Source organism: Callospermophilus lateralis, chromosome 3 (genome assembly GCF_048772815.1).
Source record: "Callospermophilus lateralis isolate mCalLat2 chromosome 3, mCalLat2.hap1, whole genome shotgun sequence".
Lineage (NCBI taxonomy): Eukaryota > Metazoa > Chordata > Mammalia > Rodentia > Sciuridae > Callospermophilus > Callospermophilus lateralis.
This window is the reverse complement of record NC_135307.1, coordinates 81,014,742-81,039,596: the sequence shown is the minus strand read 5'-3', so window position 1 is coordinate 81,039,596 and position 24,855 is coordinate 81,014,742. Positions and strand designations below refer to the sequence as shown.

Sequence of the window (24,855 nt, the reverse complement as noted above, 5' to 3'; positions counted from 1 at the left end):
CCTGGAGATCTCTGGGCATCTTGTTAACACAAAATCCCTGGGGTTCAGTAAGAATGGGGATTCTAGCATCAGTGTTTCTAGCAAGCTCCTGGACAACCCAGTCCAGGGATTGCAATAAGGATACCCTTGGGCTGCCAAGTCCTTTGTTGAATTAATACATCTGGGGAGAGATGTCACACACACAGGGCTCTATGGGAGAGTTTTTCCAGACCAAGCCTAAACGTGACATACATCACAGCCACCTACTTCCCAATGGCCCAGACTCGGTCATAAAATCCCACAAACCTGCACGGGAGCCTGGAAAATGCAGTGTCCTCAGGGCTCAGGAGGAAAAGGAAATGACCATGGGTAAACACGCATCAGAATCTGTCTTGCCTACCAAGCTTTCCAGAATTCATTGAGATGCTCCCTCTCAATCAGAAAGTACAGATGACCTCTAGGCACTGTGTGTGTGTTCCCTGTGGTGGGCTAGCCCTGCCTACATGAAATTTTTTAGAAAGAGAGAATTTGCCCCCATTCCTCAGTTTAACACAAAGAAATGCCTGCTAAAAGCCTAAGCACTGTCAACCGGATTCTTTATGGCATCTTTTATTTATAGGTGAGGCATTGCTCCATTAGGCTGGGTGCTTTCTGCAGAGCCTTTTTCCCTTTGCAGTTCCTATTGTATGTGGATTAAGCTCTGCTTTTCCTCTGGTTGTGACAGCAAGGCTCCTGCAGCCATCACTCCAAGGCGGAACAGATGAAAGCATGTTGATAGGCCAGATGAAAAGCAGCTAATTTTCTGGCCATCTATGGCTCTTTTCATAGAGTGAGAAATGATCCTCTGGATTTCAGGTTTCCATCGTTGCTCTTTCGTGGAGTGGTAATGCTAAGAGTCCCCCAGAAAACTGCCTTTGGGATTCTTTTTCTGCTTGTCCCATAAACGTGCCTTGTATTTATCTGGAACAAAATTGACATTTTGGGAGTCAGGTGGAAAATTGGTTTGTGAGAATTAAGGACACAAATGCCATCAGCAACCTGACTCTCTCCAACCCCACTAAGCCTTGAATCTTTGGTGGCCACTTTGAAAGACGGAATTACAGCTTTCCCTTCCCCATCAGTGCAGCCTGCCACACTGTGGCTGTTATTTATCAACTGCTCTTTGCACCTTCTCCCCTCTGGGGCGAAGAGAGCAGAACAGTGCCTGGCCCTACACAGTGTTCTCTGCCATGATACGGTCACAAAATCTGATTGAAAGGATGTGGCACAATGAGACAGGGCAGATGAGATGGCAGCCTGCAGGATTAGGCCAGAGACTGGTTCTAATTCCCAGGCAGCTGGCAAACGGGAACAGAAGCAGCTTGGTGACGGGTCCTTCAGATTCATGGGCCACCTGGGCTCCTGCGGGTTTGCTTTCCTTCCAGATGGGAGGAGGAGAGCAGGCGAAATATTTTGAATGCTAATTTCTAGGAATTTAAGGGTACCTTATGAGTTTCAATGAAATCACAGCATGAGACCCAGAAACAGGAATCTGCCCTACCAACTAAGATTTCCAAGTCTATTACAAGTAAGGACCTTATAACCAAATGGGTATCTAAAGGGCTTTTTCATTAAGACCTGTCTTAGCCCCTAATCGTCAGTGAAAAGTACCATCAGAGCTGGGTAGAAGTTTGAGAAACTATGTAGAGTTTTTTATTCCTCTGCCCTGCACTTATGACTCTGAGCCTAAGTAGTGCCTAGATTTTGTACCTTAACTCCCTCACCATACCTTAGTCCTGCCCCTGACTAGATGGTGTGTCTTCAGAGGTCAGGCTTTTATCCACTGTAGTAGAACAGTGACCACAGGTAACATGCAAAGATTGGAGGTATGGGGCACACGACTAGGGCAGAGGGTCTAGAAGGAAACCATGCTTCATTTCCCCATGTGTTAGTCGGGTTTTCATCACTGTGACCAAAATACCTGATAAGAACCACTCGGAAGAGGAAGAGTTTACTTTGACTCAGTTTCAGAGGTTCAGCTCATGGTTGGCCAACTTAATTGCTCTGAGCCTGAGTGAGGCAGAGCATCATGGCGGAGGAACACTGCTCAGCTCTTGACAGACAAGAAGCAGAGAAAGCAAAGGGCCAGGGACAAAATATACAATCCCCAAAGCATGCCCCCAGTGGCCTCCTTCCTCCAGCCACATCTCACCTGGCTATAGTTCCTACAGTAATACACTCGAATGATTACCCACCAAATGGATTAATCCACTGACTGATTGGAGATCTCATAATCTAATCATTCCTCCTCCTGCATGAACATATGAGCTTTTCCGGGGGACACTCATATGCAAACTATAACACCTCAAGAGGTAGTAGTAGTCTCTAAGACATCACTCACTCCTGCTTCTCACGGAGGTAAGACTTCTCCAGCACTGAGCTGGTTCTCTACCCATTACCCAGTCCCATTATCTTCACTCCTGCTGCTTTCCTGTGAGGTGATTGGGTCCTACCCAATGTACACTCAGTGGTCCTGAGGTTTGGTGGGTGTGTCCTGCTTCAGGTTCTGGATGTCCTGTGTTCCCTCTGTCTCTGCAATGGGGTTGCAGTGAGAGCCAACCAGAATCTCATCTGTGACAACTTGCTGCCTCGGAGAAACCTGCTCCTGCAGACACGGCTAATTAATGATGTGACCAGGTAAGGCCACCACCACCATTCCAGATGCCAAGGAAGGTTCTTCCCATCTTGTGAACCGTCAGGAAGGATAGGGCTGCTTTGAACTCCGGTTGCTCACCCATAGTTTTCATGGTAATGCAAACATATAAGACGACTGAGCAAACAATTGTGACAAGATCAGGTCACACCCTACCCGGTGGACTGGACCCTCTCTGTCACCAAAACTCTCATAACCTCCATTCACCCTGGTAACCAAAACATCAAGACCTTCACAAAGTAAAACTTGCTGAGGGCTATTCGAAGTGTAATAAACCAATTAAGGGGCAAGAAATTGAGGCAAAAATTGGGGGACTTGATTTCCTGAAACTCCAGCTCTCTGAGCACCACACCATCCTCTCTTCCAGACAGTCCCCTCTCTTTGAGGCAGTCTGTGTGGGTTCTGGGCTGTCAGTCAAAAGTCAAAATGTAGACCTGGACAGGACTCTATGGAAGCTTCTTTGGGACCCCAAAAGCTGGAGGGGTACGCCATCCTCCTCCTCTCTGAGAGGGCCCACTCTCTCCCTTGAGAGTGTGCTTTTTTTCCCTTTTCCTTATCCCTTCTAATAAATCCAAGCCATAACTCTGGGTGGGGGTGGAGGCCAATGTGCACTTTGTCTGACTAAGACCTTGCACTCCAACCCTTTCTTCAGTAAAGTTGCTCAAACTTTTCCCTTGTACTGGCTGCAGATAGAGAATATTTCCCACACAGGGACAAAAGAAGTTGGCCTGAAGTAGCCCACAATTTTTTATTAGCCATGAATACACATCTCATAACTTCTTTATAATACACCAATCTTTGTTCTTAAATGTTTTAATAGAATGGATATCTCAAGTTGATACCATTATTTCTTTATCCTCTGGCACATAGCCAGTTGCCCAGCTCCTACCAAAGGATTAGGCCAGGAGGAAGAGCATGGGTCCAGCAGGACCTCTCACCTGATGGTCCACACATGTGGCCACATGGGAACCCTGTGAACTCCCTGGGCCTGGACTAGTTAGCCCTCAGGGTCTTTATTCACTTTCTTCCCAAGTTTGCTGCTAATCCACAATAGTGGGGGGGGGAGCCTTTCTTAGGTGTAGAGCGGCACAGACCTAAACTTCACACAGCCTTCCTTCCTCCAGGTACAGTTTTTCCTTGCCCACCCAGAGCAGGACACGGTTCCAGCCCGGGGACAGTCCATCATAAAAGCTCTGGTCTGTTCCAAGCTTTTAACCACTTTTCTGAACACATTAAAAACCTCTTGCCCTTAACAAGGTTGCCCACTAGTGGCTTTTAAGAGGCTGTTGTTATGAATAATGCTTGGGGTACAAAGCTGCTATTTTGAAAATGAGGGTGCTTAAACCAATTTACCAGAAGATGGAACTCGAGTAAGTAATTTCTTTCACTTACAGAAAGACACAAAGGTTTGTAATCGTGAAACTCTGTATAATATTTTCAGCATCATTGCCCATGGTTGGTACTCAATAAATGTGTTGCCTTGAATGGAATATTTAAAGAAACATCATTTATATTTTATAGTGGAATTAATGTTGTCCTGACACCTAAGAATTTGACCTACTGTTGAAGGATGCAAGCTTTTTCTACTTTCAAGCAATTAAAAAAAAAAAAAACATAAAAATGCTCTTGTTCTGGGTTTCATTGGACCAATGCTTCCTATTAGGTCTGTTCAACATGCTTTTTCAGTTGTGTGGCTTCTGTGGATGCCTCTCATGTGCTGTGTTTAATTTCAGTATCCGGCCAAACATCTTCCTGGGAGTTGCTGAGGGCTCAGCCCAATACAAGAAGTGGTACTTTGAACTAATTATTGACCAGGTGGACCCCTTCCTAACAGCAGAGCCCACACATCTGAGGGTTGGCTGGGCCTCCTCCTCGGGCTATGCGCCATACCCTGGAGGTGGAGAAGGATGGGGAGGCAATGGTGTTGGTGATGACCTGTATTCCTACGGTTTTGATGGACTTCATCTTTGGTCAGGTGAGTTCCTGGCAAAGATATCAGCCCTTGATCCCTTACTGCAAATAATTGAGCCTCAAATTGTTCAAGCTGAAATTGCTACTGTAATTTGAAATTATACAGACTCCTGGGTCTCAGATGGTTAGGTGGGAAGAGCATTGTGTTTAAATTAGACTTACTTGAGCCATTATTTGACAGCTTCCTAGCTACGTGATCCAATGCCAATCACTTTTCTCAAGATCAGAACCTATGTACAGTTCTTATTGCATAAAATTTTTAGGATGAAAATAAACCTCTTTATTTACTGGGCATAATATTTTTAGGATGAAAATAAACATCTTTATTTACTGGGCAGAGAGCTTTACATACTTTTTATGTATTGTTTTTCTCAGTTCATCCTCACAGTGACCCCATAAGGTAGAAAATATTGTCTCATCTTACAGATGTATAAACTGAGACATCAAGATACCTAAGAAATTCACACACTAGGAAGAACCGTGATCTGCTCACAAGTTTATAGTCTTGTCAGTACTGCTTGCTGCTTCCTGTCACAATTGCTGACAGTCTAGATCAGTTCCACACACAATAGATGTTAACCTTAAGAACTCAAGGCTTCCCTTCATTATATTAGTATTGATGCTTTTCCCAAAATCATCCATGGCTGGTGGTTGGTTGGTTCTACCTGGGTAAAAATGCAATCTCAGGTTTTGACCCAAAGTAAGAGTCCACCTCTCCTGTCCATTGACCAAAGCATGTCTTTTCTGTATCTTTTGCAAAACTAGAGTTGGAGACATTGTGTCCCTTATTGGAATCCCTCATGTAAACATTGTGCTGTGTTCTTCTTACATTAAGGAACCAGGACACACATTCTTCCTTAAATCCAGTATGAAGGCAAAGTTGGTCTTTACAAGACAAGCCTGTGTACTCTGTGCTCTTTCGTATTCAGAACCATGTAGCCAACCCTATTTTCCTTCTTCCCTTTGTTTTTAGCCTTAAAACCTAACTGCCTGATGTCAATGATGGCAGCTCATATCCTTGTGGCATGCTTATTGTAGTTGAATGGTTTACAGTTAGTATGGGATTTTTGTTATTTTTTGTGCTGTTTTACATCCAGTTTAAGCATTTTAAAACTTTCAGGAATGTCATAAACTTGTAGGAACATTTATTTATCCTGGTTCATTTGGGGGAAAGAATGAGAAAGTCTGATTATTCTGCATGTCCAAGGGAACACTGTGATTCAGAAGAAAACAAATGCAAAATGGCAGGGTATTGGGTAAAGGGAAAATCTTGCTCTCTCATCCTTGGTCTCTGTGGAAGCTATACCTTCCCTTCTTGGTTCTCATAGTCTCTTGTGGAATCACCGAGCCTGTGACTGTACAGAAGAAACCATTTGCCTTTTTAATTAGCTGTCATAAGGTTCTCAGAAAGCTCTCTGGGGCTAGGTGCTGTGGTACACACCTATAATCCCAGCAACTTGGGAGGCTGAGGCAGGAGGATCACAAGCTCAAAGCCAACCTCAGCAACTTAACAAGGCCCTAAACAATTTATCAAGATTTTGTCTCAAAATAATGATTTTAAAAAAAGATGGGGGATGTGACTCGGTGGTTGAGTGCCCTTGGGTACAATCCCCAGAACAAAAAATCAATAAAAATCCATCTGGGGAAGTGATTTGGGATATGCCCACCACATCAGCAGCCCCTGGTAGGATTGTTTGTGAGGGAATGAATGGTTTTGACTAGTGAAATCATTTCTACCCTGCCTGTTGATTGCTACTTAGATCCTGCCACCTCGTCACCCTAACTTAGTGTTCTCTGGAACCACACAACATCTGAGAAGGACTCTGCATGGAGCTGTGTTAGGGAAATATGGGGCACTCCTCGACCCTTGGATGAAACAAATTGGACCCTGTCTCAAAAAGAAGCTAATCTTTCTCAAAGGAAGAAAATTTACTTAGTCCAGACTTAACAACACTGCACAGGGTACTTCCTCAGTCCCGGTATCCATTTGTAGACATCTGAGGAATGACTACCTCAGTGAGCAAGCAGAGAACCCAGCAGTGATGTGTCAATTAAGTGCTGCTGTCTGTGCATTTAAGGACTGAACATTCTGATTGTTTATACTTCCTAAAATGAACAATTGTCCCCCTCCACCTTCTATTCTGTCACCTCTGAAGTCAAGCACCAGGTGTTCTGGGCCCATGTTCATCATCATCCTCAGTGGCTCTGAGTCGGGAAGAGGAAAGAGGGCTGTTAACTGAGCTTCTCACTGTAGCTCTGAACATTACACACACTTGGTAATGTAGTGTCATAAAAGTATATTCAAGGGACTTCATCCCTTAGATTCTAGTATCTGATGAGTTATGAGGAAACCAGTGTCTACAAGATTTATGCTTTTCATTGTCACTAAGAAACAAAGTTTCCTTGAGTCTGGGCATCATTCTGACTTCCCCAGCCAGCACTGAAACCTATATCTTGCAGAAGGCACAGCAGGTAAATATGTCAGCATGTGCTCCTGCTGAAGAAATAAGGCTTCTGTTAATGACTCCCACCAGCACAGCAGTGAATTCCAGACTCTCTGATGAAAGGGTAATTGTCTGATGAAGAAATGGAATGGAAATGGCACTGCAACTTGCTGTAGGAAGGAAAGGAAGGTGATTAGGGAGAGAGTTTGGAAGCTGGTCTTGATGATTTTTCTTCTTTTCCTCAAGATTTAAATGCCCAGGCCCATTAACTTTAAAGATGTCTCAGTGCATAAATTAAGCCACTGCCTTGAACTGGTCTTTAACTTACTTATTAAAGTACAACAGATGTTGCAGTAGTTGGAAAGAATTGCAGTTCTTCTAATGCTTTGTCAATGGAAAGAGTTCAAGAAAAACTGACTTTGGGTTAGGCCTAGGTTCGAATCCTAACTTTGCCACATACTGATTTTTTAACACTAAGCAAATTACTTCTCAGAGACCCAGTTTCTTCAGATAAGGTGAAGATAGAGCTTGACAGGGTGGTATGCACCTTTAATCCCAGCTATTTAGGAAGCTGAGGTGGATCACCTGAACCTAGGAGTTCAAGACTAGCCTGGGCAATACAATGAGACCTTGGCTTAAGAAGAAGGAAAAAGAAAAAAAACACAGTGAAGATAACATGGCTTTATAAAATTTCAGTGAGATAAGGATATGAAGTCTCTGACATGTAGTAGATACCCAATGAATACAGTTTCCCTCCCTCATCTCTGTAAAGTCCACTGGAGTTGTAAAGACCAACTCCAGAGTCCCAGTTACTTCAAGACCAGTTCAGAACCCGAGGCCCATGCTGAGTTGGAGAAGTTCAGAGTGGAATCCTGGGAGCACACATCAGCTTTTTTCCTATACGGGGGAGAGCAGCTATGGAAGCCTCTGAAGTCACTTTCAGACATCATCTGGGGAAACAGCCTCTCCTTGACCACTTTCCAAAGCCTGTGGAATCCTGGGCCAGCACAGCCCTGTGATCTCCTTGTGGAGGAATGACTGTTTTGTGATAGCATGACTTTTCTCTCCTGAAAATAGCCTCCATGTGGCCTTGGAAAGAACAGTTGGAAGTGAATTCAGCTCAGAGCAGCCTCCAGTATGCTACTGTTAACCTGCTAAGGAAGGCATACCTGTCCTGCCCTGTTAACCCCCTTTTCCCCTGCAGAATTGGAGTAAGCAGAGGAATTCATCTTTACAAGAGATAACTGATTCAAGAGTAAATGGATGGAGTAAAGCTATGTTTCTTGATTAGTTGAGACTTACTGACTCATCAAGAAAATTTATCTCTGAAGTCAGATTTGCACAAGGGAATCATGTTACCTATCTCCCTACCAAGATGAGCCCCAGGCTGTTGGTTTGTCTATGAAAACGTAGCTCAGTATAACTCAGACCTTTCCTACCCCAGTGCTGTGTGGAGATCTGAGGAATGTCTCTAGAATGGCAGCTTTTTATGTGTCTTTGGCTCCTTTCTCATTCTAAATGCCTAAATATTTGTGTTTATGTTACAAAGCCAAATCTGCAATACCTGGAGCTATGGAAATGCGGAGTACCACAGTTTCCAGTTATCTACAGAAGGGATTAAATCATGTAGTTATATATCCTTGGGTTAATTTGATGATATGCAGCATATGATTAAGTAGGCTTTGCCTTTATCTTAAAAGGTGCATTAGTCAAATACCTGAGATAATGAAGTCCGAGGCTTGTTTTGGTTCAGTCTTGGAGGTTTCCGTATATGATCAGATAGCCCTGTTGCTTAGCACCTGTGGAAAAACAGTATATCATGGCAGGAGCACATGGAGGAATAAAACTGGTCACCTCACCACCAGGAAACAAAAGAAAAGGGAAGACCAGGGCTCCACAATCTCCCTAAGAACATGTCCCTACAGACCTCCTACTATGTATTAATAAGCTTTTTGTTACTGGGCAAAATACCTGAGGAAACCCACTTAAAGGAGGAAAGATTTATTTTGGCTCATGGTTTCACAGGTTTTCATCCAAGATCAGTTGGCTCTATTGCTTTGAGCCTGAGGTGAGGCAGAAGGGCATGGCAGAGGAAGCTGCTCAGCTCAGGGCAGTGGGCTCAAGGGCCCACCTCACCTACCTCTTAGTTTCTACCACTTTCCATGAATGTCAACAAATTATTAATCTCATTATGGATTATTTTACTGATGAGGTCAAAAGCCCTCATAATCCAATCATTTCCCAAAATCCCCACCCCTAGACATTATTGTATTGGGACCAAGCCTTTATATGAGCCTTTGAGGGGTATTCCTGATCCAAACCAGAACAATCTCAAAGGTTGCACCACCTCCCACTAGCACAACCCTGGGGACCAAGCCTTTAACACACAGACTTCTAGGGAACATTTAAGATCCAGATGATAGCACTGGGTTTCATTTGACAAGCTCCTGGGCCCTCCACATGGGCCTGAGTCTTTAAATCGGGGCACATTTCTTCTTCTGATTGGCAAGACTCCCTGGGCTCTTGGTGGATGTTCTCTAGGATTATTCGGAGTTCTTAATACACGAATAAGCAGTGGACGCTGCTCTTAGAAAAACTCTGAAACCCGTTTGCTTTTTCTTGTATAACATCACATTTCTACTGGTTCTAAAAAAGCATCAAGTATATTAAGCACATTTGGAAGTGTGAGTTTTCTACCATTATGTTTTTATAAAGGAAGTAGATTTTAAGTCAACTTTTAGACTAAGCCCTCAATACTACAATTTCTATATTGTTATTTTTCCAATTATTATAAAAAGTATAGTCATACAATGTTCTGGTAAGTTTTTCTGTTACCCTAGTAATTAAGATTTCTGTGGTTAATAAACACAATAGCCTTTGTCGTAGGTAACAACATGGCAGGCAGTCTTCTGATCATTCTATAAGGATCAATTGATTAGAAACTCCAGCAGTTCTCTGGAGTAACATTATTATTTCCAGTGGACAGACAAGGAAACTAGAATTCACAAAATCAAGTTGATTTTCCAAAGTTACATCATTGGTGACAGCTTGGACTCGAGCCCAAGCAGTCTGGTTCTAGAAACTTCACTTAGTAATGACACTATTCTGCCTTATGAGTGGTATATAGGACATCAGTCATTCAATTCTATTTTTGATTAAATCTATTCATTTTATCAAAACCATAGGAATAACAATCTCTAAAACAACTGTCTTACAGGTTCTTTCTCTGAATCTTTGTGCCTAGCAGATGGGGAAACTGAGCCTCTCATAAAATCACAGGCCCAGGTTCAGGTAGCAGGTATAGAGTTGGGATTTAATTCAACAACCCTATGTGGCTCAAAGGGTCCTCTACCCAATGCCACCTCATTACAGAGTACTTTGAAGGAACTGCATCTTATTCATTCATTTATTTGCTTGCTTACTTAGATACTTGGAATTGAACCCAGGGGTGCTTTAACAATAAGCCACATCCACAGTCCTTTTTTATTTTTTATTTTGAGACACAGTCTTACTGAGTTGCTTAGGGCTTTGCTAAGTTGCTGAGACTGACCTGGAACTTGCTATCCTCCTGCCTCAGCCTTCCAAGTTGCTGGGATTATAGATGTATGCAATCATGCCCCACACTGCATTTTATGTGAATGTGGGCTTCATTATCCTTCCAAATCATTTGGAATCTTGAACACTCTCACAAGGGTGGAGATTTTATTCTGGATGGGGGCAGAATCCTTGAACAGAGTGTGCAAAAACAATCCTACATTTGCCTCATTTCCCAGTTTCACACTCTTCATACTACTTAAAAATTAAAAAATGAGATACAGTTCATTAGATGACCTTTCACAACATAAATATTATATAAAATGGGATTTTTTATTCAAAGAGGTTTGCCTTTGTATTGCTCTAAGCACTTGCTGAGTATATTTTATATCCAGTAATTATCAAGAGTCTCCCTTTAATTTCTTGGTAAGTTTAGTCCTAACTCTGTATTCTCTGCAATTGGTACTTTAAAAGTAGTCTATCTGTGACTTCAGTCAGCCAATAAGTGATCAGAGCAGATGTTCCAAGGAAACTTCTACTTGGAGCCCAGCCTCTTAAAACAAGGGAGGTAAGAGACAACATCATTCACCATCCTTGCTCTGGAAGGCACCTGGCAGCTATGGCGTGTGAAAGGCTAAATAAAGCACAGAATTCAGCTTCCAATGGCATCAAAGCACTGCTGGTAGATGAAGGGCATCCTCCAAGAAAATAGGGATATTTATCTTTCAGGGATGAGGCTCAGAAACTAACAGAACTCTGAAAGGATAGGGAAAAACAACAAGGGGGTTGTTAATCCACACTGGAAGTTTTGTCCTGGTTTGTATGGTTCTCAGAAAGGTATAATTGGTATTTTTATCCATTGAGAATCTAGATTCTGTTAAGGGTATTTGTCCAAGGTAGAATTTCAGTTATTCCCTGGTGTTTCCCAAATCACAGATCTGTTAGGATTTGTTCAAAGGACTATAGTGATATTTTCTAGAAGTTAAATTAATGGAAAGAACATTTTATGTAGTAAGATTGTTTTTTAGTGGGAAAATAAGAACTCCTAGGAGCAAGACAAACATAGTAAGTTTTGCTGAATTTTAATATAATACTTTAAAAAAATATTGAGCTATAGGTGGACACAATATTTCTATTCTCTATGGTGCTGAGGATTGAACCCAGTGCCTCACACATGCTAGGCAAGCGCCCTACCTCTGAGCCACAACCCCAGTTTCATACATTGTTTTTGAAATAGACTTCAATAAAAGGAAGAAAAGATTCTGGGACTCAGCATGTCTATACTCCATACAGTGAGCTAGGAGGATTTGGTTTCCTCAAATGGAAAAATTGGAAAGATGTTAAACTCTGAGTTTGGGTTAGTTTTGTTTTAAAATAATGTTTACCACAGGTTCCACGATAAGAAACTTGTTCTTCATTCTCAGTAGCCAAGTGAGGTATTGAGGTTACAAGGGCGGAATGTAAGGCCATTGCTAGACTGACTGGCCAATATGCAATGAGTGCGTTATGTCCTGTGGCTCTCCTGCTGGGCAGCTTTATTGCTGCATCCCATCTCCCTCTCCATCCCTAATCAACACATTCCAACCTTAGCAAACCAGCCATTCTGCAAATACAGCATATATTCCTTTTCCTCTTTCCTTTCCCATTTATCTAGTGCACCTTTCTTTCGTTCTCCAAGTGTGGATCTGCCCCATTCTGCCAGGCAGATCTAGCGGCTTCTTCTACCTGGGGAACGCAGATTAGTAGAAAAAACAAGATATGAAATCTATCATATCTCAGTTTGGATAAAAGATGTATGTGAGTGCATATGTATTAGAAACATTTTACAGAGTTGTGTTTTTTCCCTTTTGTATACTTTTCTATATAAATGACAAACTTTAATGAACATTATTACTTTCATAATCAAGAAACTAGGTATCTTTTTCTCTCTTGCCTGAAACCCTGTTTTGATACTTGACTTCTGCTGCACTATTGCTGTCTTCCCCATAGGAATGGTAAGCCTGGTAGGAGAAGGGATGGGAGGATTATGATAACTTACTCTCAGAATTTCTGGAATAGGATGGTGTGAGATACAAGAGCAGAGAGATGATCTTCTCACCACTTTAGGTCATCACTGCTTCAGGAAGTTATAAATCATCTCATGGAAGATATGAAAAAAATTAATCACTACTGCAGAATATAATTGACAATGTGTGTCCTGTTTATCTGAGATAATAAAGTTCTTTTAAGAAAAAAATCAAGCTATGCTGCCGTTTCCTGGGCAGATGACCTTGCAGTTCTTCCCTTGGCTGCCTTCTGTATCCATGCTAGAGTGGCCCTTTCTTTTTGAGGAAGTAGAAGAAAGCAAGGTCTCTGGGCACTCATGAGTAAACAGACTCACACACTCCTATCTCTGAGGAGCTACTACACCCAGTAAAAGCCGCTATCCAATACTTCCAACACAGGAGTTGGAGTACACATCAAGCAGGCAGAGTTCATGTTAGTTCTCATTCTTAGCAGCCTAAGGGCTTCCCCTTAGACTTGTCTCAGGCATGTGTCTGTCTGTAGGCCAAATTAGAAGATCATTTCTCATTGCTCATCTCACACAGGGAAAACAAAGTTGCATCTCCAGACCTCCTATGTACCCATCACACATCCCCACTTCCCAGTGGTGGCCTCTGAGCTTCTTCACCAGCCTGATAAGTGCCTCCAAAGTTCTGCAGCTTTCTTCCTGTTCTGTGTTCACCAGGCCGGATACCCAGAGCCGTGGCTTCCATCAACCAGCATCTGCTGAAGTCAGATGATGTGGTGAGCTGCTGCCTTGACCTTGGAGTGCCCAGTATCTCTTTCCGCATCAACGGGCAGCCTGTGCAGGGGATGTTTGAGAACTTCAACACGGACGGGCTTTTCTTCCCTGTGATGAGCTTTTCAGCAGGTGTCAAGTAAGTTCTGACTGTGGTTTCTTGGAAAGTAGCCACAATCCCACTTTCTCATCACCCTCGGGAACTAAGGAGCCAGCAATCTCCTTCAAGACTTCATTCCCACAAGCCAAATTACCCCAAGAAATTGGTGATGCTGGGCAAGAGGCAACCAGTCATTCCTTTTATACCCTTGTTGAACACATTCCCATTGCAGGGCTTATATTATATACTGAGATAATCCTATGTTATTAATTATTCCATACTCATCATAAAAACTTCAAAAGACAAAATTATAAGTCATACAGTAAAAATCACCTGTGACTCCTATGCTTAGCTACAATCTCCTAATATTTTAGTGTATTTTCTTCAAGTGGTTTTTTTTTATCTACAAACATGTATACTTTACAAATTGCAATCACATGGAATATAAAGTTTTATGTCTTGTCATTCAACAATATGTAATGATCCTTTTCCTAAGTCATTGGGTATCCTCAAGATGATTTTTATGGCCACATAATATCTCTTTATTTAGCTGTCCCATAATATAGCTATTGCATTTATTATACTTTGATGCCAATTCTATTGGTATTGTTATAAACGAAATTACCATGAACATCTTTGCACATAACTCATTTTTTTGTTTCTATTTTGTTCCTCCTAGAAGGTCAAAAAATGTATGAACTTTATAAAGTTTAAAATTAAAATTATATGGCCAAATTGATTTTTAGGAAATTTGCATGAACACAAATATCTTATCAAAAAATTCAAAATTCAGAAAAGTTCTAAAAAGCACAAATTTATTTATAAATTCATCTTGCAGCAAATCTAACTTAAATTCATTTATGGCAAAACTATTAACATCAATAAAGCTCTTTTGAGTCTTTCATTTCTCCTACTACTTGTGAATATGTTAAACTGTGGAAATATTAGTGCCCTTCACCTGACTGGAAACTCTGGATAATATATGCCTATGCTACGTGCACTTTCTTTCTGTTTTAAACTTTGAAGAATTCTAAGTCTGAAACACATCTCCAAAGCTTTCTGATAGTTTGGACCCACAGTGTCATTTAAAGCAAAATTCGGAAATGCCCAACTGATTGAATCCTCATTAACCTTTACTGTTACTGGTTATTTTTAATCTTCCCAATTTGAGAACAATTGTATTTTAGAGCTTGAATTTTCTATTTCTGTAATTACTAGCATAGCAAAGCATTGTTAAGGTTTATCGTTATAATGCACTTTTTCAACCCAGTATTTTAGGGAAATTTGTATTGGTGGCCTTTCTGATACTTATTTTTGGACAATTCTTCATGTACTAAGACTGTTAAACTATTTTCTATTGGCTTTAGATATTCCAATTTGTGATTACATTTTTATATTTAGTTTTTCTTTTTACTCCTCACAATAGTAATGTAAACCAGAGGAATGGCAATAACCCGTAACTGTGCCATCCAAAGATGATAAAATTACCCTTTTATATACACATTTAAATATTTAACATTAAATTGGGCTTGTACTACACATGCTGTTTTTCTATATCCTCTCACTGGGCATGAATTCACTGCCCTGTCCCACTCTCCTTGTACCAGTTGGATGCCATTTTAATTATTTTAGCTTTATTATACATTTGAATGTCTGTAAGGCAAGACTCCACAGTAACCCTTCTTTCCCAAAATTGTCATTCTCCTTTCCTGTATTTTAAAGAGATCATAGTTGATTGAGTGGGAGACTGGAATCAACACTTAGAATTGTACTAGTGTCTTGGGAATCACTGGACAGGGCCACAGAAGGAAGAGAGTTGTAGAGAAAGGAGCTTAGAGCTGGGACCACAAAGGAACCTCCCAGAGCTCCAGGTGTCCAAGTGATGGAATTTTCAGCAACTCATGTGGATTGGTAAACCAAGACATGTTTGCATATTTTCCAAGAGGATGAAAATTTGGCTCTGTTTCATTAAATAAATGATCTAGGAATGAAGAATTATCTTTTGGAGATGATATTCAACCTCCAGAATTTGAGACAGGTATATATATATAATGTTTGTATATATGCATGTGCATATATACAAACATATATTTGTATTTATATTTGGCCACATCCTACTCACTGGTTTTAACGTATTTTCAAAGATAGTATACCTACTACCCAAGTATGTCACCTGAGAAAATTACTTAAGTGAATTCAGAACTTTGGAGAATGAGTCTTGGTCTTTACTGCTGACTAGTGGACTTAACATACTCATGAAAATGGATATATTTTGAAATTAAGTGTTAATATTGTTTGAGATTATTATAACAAATGGTATAGCACTGTAGTAAGGCTTTACTAGGGCTGACATAGCTCCAAGCCCGGGAATCTTAAATCAGCCCAAGTCATTATGTCCTAAAGAGTTGCCGTTCTTGGTCTGTGTTCTCTGCTGAGAATATTTCTTCCCAATTCTCTTTTTTTAAATGTGACTGCACATAATGATATCCTCTTGGACATACATAGGAGCATGTTGAAAGCAAGGAGTGCTATTGAAAGACAGGAACACACAGCTCACTAACACAGAAAATGGATTGGAGCAGAGACCTGTGGCAGTCAGGAGGAACCCAATGTAAGCCCCCTTGTGCATCTGCCCACTCCGTTCCCCAGGAATAGAGAGACTAAGTAGAAATCTAACAGCATAGCAGCATCACGGTCCCCACCCTTGACCTGTGTCTTCTCTGGAGAAACAAAATCACCCTGAGCCATTGGTGCCCAGGACCACTTTTCTTGGGTAGTTAATGACCTGTCACCCATCATTATCACCCTTTCTGGTTTTGTTTGTTTTGGTCACATCCTACTCACTGGTTTTAACATATTTTCAACATACTACACAAGTATGTCACCTGAGAAAATTACTTAAGTGAATTCAGAACTTTGGAGAATGAGTCTTGGTCTTTACTCCTGGCTAGTGGACTTTTCTGTACATTTTGTGTGTAAAAAACAGTACATCTGCTCTTGCAGGTTACATAATAATTCTTCATGGTTGGCTCATCCTTCTAGTCCCCTTACAACAGTGAGATGGGATTTTTGTGTCTGTAATTTTTAGGGGGTGTAGGGCTTTTTTGAAACCTTACCTTGACAAAGAATTAATTGCACTTAGTAAGTAAAGGTATAGATGACTGGTTTCCCAAGTGGAAGACATTTCTAGTATCTTATGTCTAGGTCAGGAAGCAATGCAGTCTTCTGACTGTCAAGATACCCCAGAGGCAAAGTTCCAAGATGAGAAAAATGAGAAGTCCAACCATGTATAAGGCATAAATTCTGAGATCATTTAAGAAACTGAGGAGCCCAGATATGTTGACTTAGGTCTGGGCAACCTGAATATGTGACATACTTCTCAAGCCTCCTCTCCCTGAAGAAACCATCAACTCTGACGCATTCCTGTCTCTAGGTTTCACAACATGATGTGGCTCAAAGAGAGGTGGAATCACAGTGCCTAGGTAGTTGGGAAATGCATGTGACTGAAATACATCAGGTCCACCCTTGATGTCCTTGATCAGGTCAGTGTGGTCCTGTGTTGACAGTAACCAGCTGCTTTATTTTTACTTGTGAGCAAATGGCATCAATAAACCCATACTTGTTCTTACATCAGCTGGTTAAGTATAATTCAGTGCTAAAACCCAGAAGCTCTTTGTACTACTTTAGTTATCCAAAAACTAGAAACAGAAACCAGGATGTTAATTGCAAGTTAATTTAAAAAATCTTACTGAAAAGCAATGTGTTTAATGACAAAATTTTTAAAAATTGTTTTCCCCAATACTGTAGGACGTTTGTCGGCTTTATAGCATCTCTCCCAGGGAGATGCAAGGTTTTATGCCAACCTAGAGATTGGATCTTGTTCACCTATCATACAGGCATTCAGAATCATTTCTCATATTTGTTTTTAACTTCTGTATGTCTTCTAAATTAGATTTATCTTTCATAGTTCCATTTCCTTCTATGTAATGATCATTAATGAGGTCATAGTCTTGAATTTTTTATAATTATTTTTATCATTACAAACTATACTGTTAATAATACCTGATTAGGATGTCCCTGCCAGCAGCCATCGAAGAGCAAAGCCACACAAAGAGCAAAAATCGTTTTCAATTAGATTTACCTACAGTGAAGTCAAAGGCAGCATGAGTAATTACTGACAAAAATCCACAAATCGATATGTGCTCTCCTTCCTAACTGTTATGAATGTGCCTCTAGTTTTCTTCTCAACGTGGTTCGTTTGTGGGCAGTAGTGAAATAGGCCTTCAGTATAACCACCATATTCCACATAGAACAGAATTTGAGAAGAGCCATATGTACCTTGGAGCCAACCCCAAAGGGTCAGGTACTTTAGATGCCAGGAAGCCCTTATTAAACAGTGGTCTCACCCACCATCACCACAAATGGCAGCAGGACATGAATCACAGAGCATTATGCAAAAGCTACAGTATGTAGTGTAATTGAGTGTTCTTTAGTTTACAAAAATTGATGATTTATTTACTATAGCATAATATATTTTATAGCTATAAGCTCCCCACAGATCCATGTAATCATCTTACATAACTCTATATCCAGCCCTTTCTAATTTACAGAAACAACATCCAAAATGGTTGGTATTTGTGGTTGCTGTTTATTTCCATTGGTATCCACTGGACTTGGCTAAAATTCAGGTAACCAGCAGCTTGGCTATTTCCAGCTTGCTGTGGTCAATGCTGTGGAAATTATTGCTGAGATAAATATACTTCTGCGGAGAACATGATGAGCACTGGCTGGACTGCCCTGAGCTTTCGTCAGACACTAGCCAAAAAGAAATATGAATGTGGGGATATCCATAACTCAGATTGTTCTCCAGTCTTAGTGATACAGACTAAAGATGCAATTATGAATCATGACCTTAAGAGTTAAATTCAGGTCAGCAAAAGTTTGCTCATTCTTTCTGCTCTTAACTATAGCCTGTGTCCTTCTCTTCTTTGTAACCCTATCCTTCTGGGAAGGATTCCATAGCAGATAAGAGTGATAAGACATCTAATAAAACTATGGTAACTCCATTGAGCTATGAATAATAATATTGTAGCCCAAAGAAAGGAAAAGGAGTCACCTCTTTTGAGTACAGCAAAATTTTGTCTTGATTTTTACTGAATTTTTCTTATTTATGGGTCCATCTTTCAGATCTAGGTATTTGTAATAGGTATTCTCATCATTTTGCAAATCTGCAAGCAAAAATGCACAAATCTCAAAAGATGAAATTAAAAATGCTAGTGGGAATTTTTCAATGTAATTTGCCCTGTGTTTCAAAATTAGTGTTTAAAAAAAAAAAAAAAAAGGACAAGGTATTTCCTCTATACATCCAAAACTTCTCTATTCCCAGCAGGCTATTACTGAAGCAATTGTTCATCTCTGAGGTGAAGGAATCTAAGGACACTGTCACTTACTGTTAGCACTCTAGGAAGAAAAGAAACACTTCTTCCTAAGGTGGAACATCTGTGCTATAGGAAGAACTCAAGGAGCTAACACAGGTGCTTTAATGGAAGTGATTAAATTGATCAGTGAAAATAATTTTTAAAATCTATTAATCGAGGAAAAAAATCTGAGGATAAAGGCCAACTGATTTTGATGAATTCAGTTCTTAAATTCTCTTATTTTGAATTTAAAATTTGTTAGAAGTTGAGAGATTTGAAAGAATCCAAAAAAATAGAAGAAAATATCGAGAGAAGAAAAATTTACATTCCAACTATACATTCCCATTTCCCAGAGTCAGAGTTAGGATAAATAGTAAGTGCCAGATAAACAATTTCTTGAGAGAAATAGACTAGTAGGTTAACTGATTGTTTCTCCTTCTTCCTCTGTAAATCTAAGCCCTAGACTTCTGACCTTGGATGGGTTTGGGGGTAGTTCCTGTTCATATTATTGTTCCTGTTAGGAATAAGAATAATTTTCTCAGTCATTTTTAAATTCCATCTATTTGGTTATAAAGCCCAGAGTCTTGTGTGGTTAAGGTTTGAGCCCTGACCCAACTCTGCCTGCAGCTTGAGGTCAGCCTGCCCCTGGGCTAGTCAGCCCTTTCAGACTCCTCTGGAATAGAGCTAGAGGAGACCGGACAAGGGGGTGGGCACATCCTGTGGAGTCCTGCATTTATCATGTGGGACCCTTAGGTGGCAGTCATTACAATCTGTCCCTTTTTCTCTTCGGGAGCCGGTAAGTACTTAGCCTCAGGCTACAAGTTCCTCCCACAGTTCTTTTGGCATAGGCCCTACCACTCCTGCTGGCTGCTCCCTTGAGCTGACCCAAACTCCCTCCACAACCCCCTGCCCACCTTTTCCAGCCCCTGAGCCCAGCCATTTGTCTTTCTGGGCAGAGGCCCTTCCAAGATGGTGGATGTCAGACTCCCTCAGGGATACCAGTGCCTGGTGTCCCCCTGACAGAGGGTAGTTGGCCATATAGCCCTTCCTAGCTCTCTTTCTACTTTGTCACTAAGTATGTGTGTCCTTCACTAAATGCCAGGGGACATTATCTATAGTCTTAAGTCCTTTCCTGATGTCCTCATCAGTTGGTTTCAGATGGAGAAAAGTACCTCCTCCCTTTCTCCCAGATAGTTCTCTCCAAACTCACTCCTCCCTGCATCAGTCTGAGATGGGTGGAGGACTGAGGCTGTGACACATCATTTTTTGGTGTGTCCTGTATAGCTGAACCAGCACCTCTCTTAAGGATGTGCAAATATTTGGCATCCATTAAATAATGGATTCATAGGTCTGCCTTTGGACCTTTGCCAAACTCAGAGAACCACTTTAATAACGTGTTCCAATAATTTAAGTGGGTTTCATGCATTTATTTCCTCCTCTTAATCTTTCTCTTCAAACTCACATTCTATCCTAGTTGTTCCTTTGAACCTCTTAACTCTGGGCCTCCCAGGATGGCTATGGGGGGACCCCCGTATTAGTGATTATGTGTTAGATCCCTTCCCAGCCTCGAGTCTGGGCTGGTTTTTCCTGGCAGCTGGGAAATGAGCCCCAGATGGAGGATGTACCTGGGACCAGCTCCTGTTCTGTCACACCTGCTGGGGAGCAGGGCTCTTGTCTGGCAGGACTTCCAAAGCAATCCAGGACCTTGTCTTCCACTCAGTGAAGCACAGCATAATGGTGTTTGAAGATGAACGCTTCAGTAAGCAGTAAACACTGATTTCTGCCTATGTTAAGTTTTCATTTTACAGTTTTTCATGACTGTTAGAGGAATTAAGATTTAGAACCAAATAATTGTTCTCTTTTAAATAACTGGATATTAAAACAAAGCATTGTTCTCCTTAAATATTTCATAAAACTCTTCCTGCCTCGATTTGTTATCTATCCAGCAGAGTTTAAAGCATAAGAGACATTTCAAAACCAAACAGAACTGGCAAGAAGGCTCATGAATAATTAAGGCCATCTAGAAGTCCTTGTGAGACACCGTTTATGTTCTTGGAATCCATACACTAGTGAGTAACAGAACACACTTGCTATATAAGGTCCCAGGCATTCAACTTCTCAAAGAATGATGCTCAATGAGAAGACGGCAGAAAGCTCCCCACACTAATTCTTTGCTTGAAAAGATCCAATTTTATCCTATGGTTTCAGCATGTCAGAAACACAGTCTGTTATGTTGTAATTGAATTGGAAAGTTCTCAACAAATAATTTCAAGGCTTAGTCATTATTTCCTGAAGGTTCACTAAATTAGTAACACAGCAGGCTAATGACTCAGTTTCCTTTTAATGTCATTGTTCATATTCTTAATACATATGGATCATGTCCTATTACATAACACTTAATGTGGGTACACTCATAAGGGACAATTGTGGTTTTAATTCTATATCACTGTTTAGTATTTTTAAATGGGATAGTGGGCGGTTTAGTGTGATTTCTACAATTAATTTTAAAATAGCATTTTACAAAATTTGTATAAAATATCTGTTCTTATTGGGAAGGGGAAAATTTTTGACGTTTCTCACGTGGAGAGATTTTTATTTTCCAGTTTCATAATTATCTATGTCCACAACCACAGTAATACAGTCAATACTGAAACTCTTTCAAGGCTCTCTTACCAGAATGTTCTGGTTAAAGGAAATGGAAAGTGTCCTGCTGCGAGAGCTTTGCTAAACCATAACCTTCCTCCAATACAGCATCCCCCTCTATTCACACACCCAGTCTGTCTGCAGTTCCTAACAATCCTAATTCCAGATCAAAGCTGGCTACTTGGATCACCTTGGGCCACCTCACCCTCAACTCCCTATAACTACTCTAAGAGCCTCCTGTGTGGTCCCCTGTACCTATTTAGGACCACAAGAAGAATCTTTCATTTCCCCACCTTAAAATTCATGTACTGCTTCCCACTTGGAATAAAATCTCAGTTCCTTTCCAGGGCTCACAGACCCTGCCTGATACAGCCCTATTCCCAGGCTTCCCTTTCTGACATCAGGCCCGTGGTACCCTCACTCACACCGTCATCCTCTCTGTTGTCTGATCCACCCAAGCTCATCTTGAACTCATTGGGTCTTCCTTATCCCTCAGGATTAATCACAGGACTCCTCCTCAGAGAGGCCTACCTCGACCCCCTCTCTATCAGCCACCCCATTCCCTGAGTTATTTCAGATCTCCCTCTCCATTCCTTCCTCACATTGTCTCCTAATTGGCAATTGTGCCTATTGGTCTTCTATAAAAACCTGTGACATCAGGGACACTGAGTACTGTGTTCATTGCTGAATCCCCAGGGCAGAGACCAATGCAAGTTGTATGGGTTCAGTATAGATTTGATGAATGGAGAGAGGGAAGGAGTGAATAAATGTTGTTTGCAAGCATTATATGTATATTGATTTTTTCCTACGTGAAATTATCGTTGAACCTGCAGGGCTATCTATCTTGCTACTTTTCAGTTATTTAAATCAATGGTCAAATTTCCTCACCAATTTAAGGTGGGTGCATTTCATTTGTGAAAGTTACGTTTGTAGTTACAAATCTAGGACCATATGATGTATCATTTTTAAATCATCCACTTTTATTTTCTCCAGCTTACAGGGAACACTTTGGAGTCTAACCCTAACCCTATGGTTTGCTGTACATATGGAGTTGAAATTTGGCCAGAATACTGAACTGTTGGATTACTTATGTGTGCCAGTAATTGACCTGCCTGTCATTACTGTGAGCCCTGAAGAGTTCTTTTCCCTTTCTTGAGAGTTCCCAGGAGGGACTACTGGTGTGGACTAGAGTGTCAGGTCTGGATGATAGCAGGGGTATGGTGCCCCTGAGAAAGGCACCAGCATCCTAGTGAGCAAACACTTGCCCCCTACAGTCACCACCTCAGAGTCGCCCTCATATGGCTGCTTTGGGTAACTGCAGCCTTTGCAGTGCATCCTTTCTATATAATAACATCTGTCAGTTTGCTATTTGTGGTTAATATTCTGGTGTTATTCAATATTTTGTCCTGGATATTAAGATAAGAATTTTTTCTTTTCTCTAGATAGTTACACCATGTTTTCTTTAATTGATGTGTGGGTAATTTCCCTCAAGGAAAAATGAAGTTGTCATAGTGTAATTTTAATGTGATCTTTACAGAGAATAATCTCATCATCATTATCACTGTTATCCTTTTCAGTATTGTAGTAATATCTGTAGTAATTACATACTAGAGTAAGAATAAAGTTATCTTTTAAAACCTAGTGCTTTCATCTATAAATAACTTTGTAAGAACATAGCTGAGAGCTGGGTGCGGTGGCATATGTCTACAATTCCAGTGACTCCAGAGGCTGAGGCAGGAAGATCACAAGTTCAAGATCAACTTCAGAAATTCAGTGAGGCCCTAAGCAATTTAACAAGACCCTATCTCAAAGTAAATAAAAAGGGCTGGGGATTTGTCTCAGTGGTAAAATGCTTCTGGGTTCAATCTCCAGTACCCAAAAACAACATAGCTGATGTGGGTCAGCTGAGGACCCTGCCTTCACACTCAATTATCCCTCCACTGCTTCTTACCTACTTTAGGATGTTTGCTGTGCTGAATCTGAATTCAGTCACTTCACAACAAAATGATTCAGGAAGCAAGGATTGGGATCTAATCTTTAATTTTCATTTCTTTGGCCTGGGATATTTTTTGATACTTCTGTTCTTGCTCTCTTCAAATGACAGAGTACGTTTCCTGATGGGTGGACGTCACGGGGAGTTTAAGTTCCTGCCTCCCTCGGGATATGCCCCTTGCTATGAAGCCTTACTTCCCAAAGAGAAGATGAGATTGGAGCCTGTCAAAGAATATAAACGTGATGCTGATGGCGTTAGAGATCTGTTGGGTACCACCCAGTTCCTCTCTCAAGCTTCTTTTATCCCATGCCCTATAGACACCAGTCAGGTAGGTTCAAGTTGCCAACGAGAGGCAACTCCCTTAGATAAAGTGAGATTAAATTCTTCTTTCTTCTGTGTTGTCTTTGAACCATTCTTACTATACATTCCGTAGAATTGTGCAGTGTAAACAACTATTCTTGTTTCTACTTTGTGCACAGATAAAAGACTTCTTAATCAATGAGTATATTAAGCTCTTGCCACATGCAAGGCACTGTTCTCCACCATGGATAGGCAGAAATGTTCCAGTGCTCTCTGAGAATTCACAGCCAAGTTGAAGACACAAGAAGCAAATGTGTTATTTTTTTTAAAGGCCAAATGTAATAAATACAGAATGAACTATATGCATAAATAAGTGCTAGAGACATCCTTTAGGCTACAATATTTCTGGGAGTCTACAGAACAGATCTAATTCAGTCAGGGCTTTTAGTAGGTTTAACTGGGGTGGAGTGTCCAGGGGTGATCTAATAGGAATGAGGTAAATAAGGGTCTAGAAGCAGAAACACAAAAAATAGGAATAGGTGGCAATGGAGATTCTCAACATGGCTGGACAGTTGGAGGAGGGGAGCATGCAGGAGACAAGCAGGAAAATAAAACTGAACAGAATGAGATAGTATGGAGGAATAGGAAAGCTGGTAAATGGATATTTTCTTTCTCTGCCTAGGGCCTGTGTTTTTTCCTAATTTTTATTTATTTATTTTTTATTTGTACCAGAGGTTGAACCCAGGGGCTTTTAACCACTGATCCACATCCATAGCCCTTTTTATTATTTTATTTTGAGACAGGATCTCACTAAGTTGCTTAGAGCCTTGCTAAGTTGCCGGGGCTGGCTTGGAACTTGTGATCTTCCATCCTCAACCCCTCGGGGTCTGCATTTTGAGAGAGAGACATTTACAGGGTATGACACTGGGCATGCAACAGCTCTCATCATTTCCTACACACCAGTGCTATTAGAAACATTATCCTAGGTCTTACAGAAAAT

At 40.9% G+C, this 24,855-nt stretch overlaps 1 protein-coding gene across 1 annotated transcript in view; it reads left to right on the top strand.

Moving 5' to 3' along the window:
• The window catches only part of Ryr3 (ryanodine receptor 3), a 359,038-nt gene that overhangs the window by 119,573 nt on the left and 214,610 nt on the right, over positions 1–24,855 (top strand). Inside the window, exons 17-20 of the mRNA XM_076849384.2 lie at positions 2,522–2,655; positions 4,405–4,646; positions 13,349–13,541; positions 23,667–23,883. Of these exons, the coding sequence (XP_076705499.2) occupies positions 2,522–2,655; positions 4,405–4,646; positions 13,349–13,541; positions 23,667–23,883 (786 nt within the window). The remainder of the gene's footprint in view (positions 1–2,521; positions 2,656–4,404; positions 4,647–13,348; positions 13,542–23,666; positions 23,884–24,855) is intronic.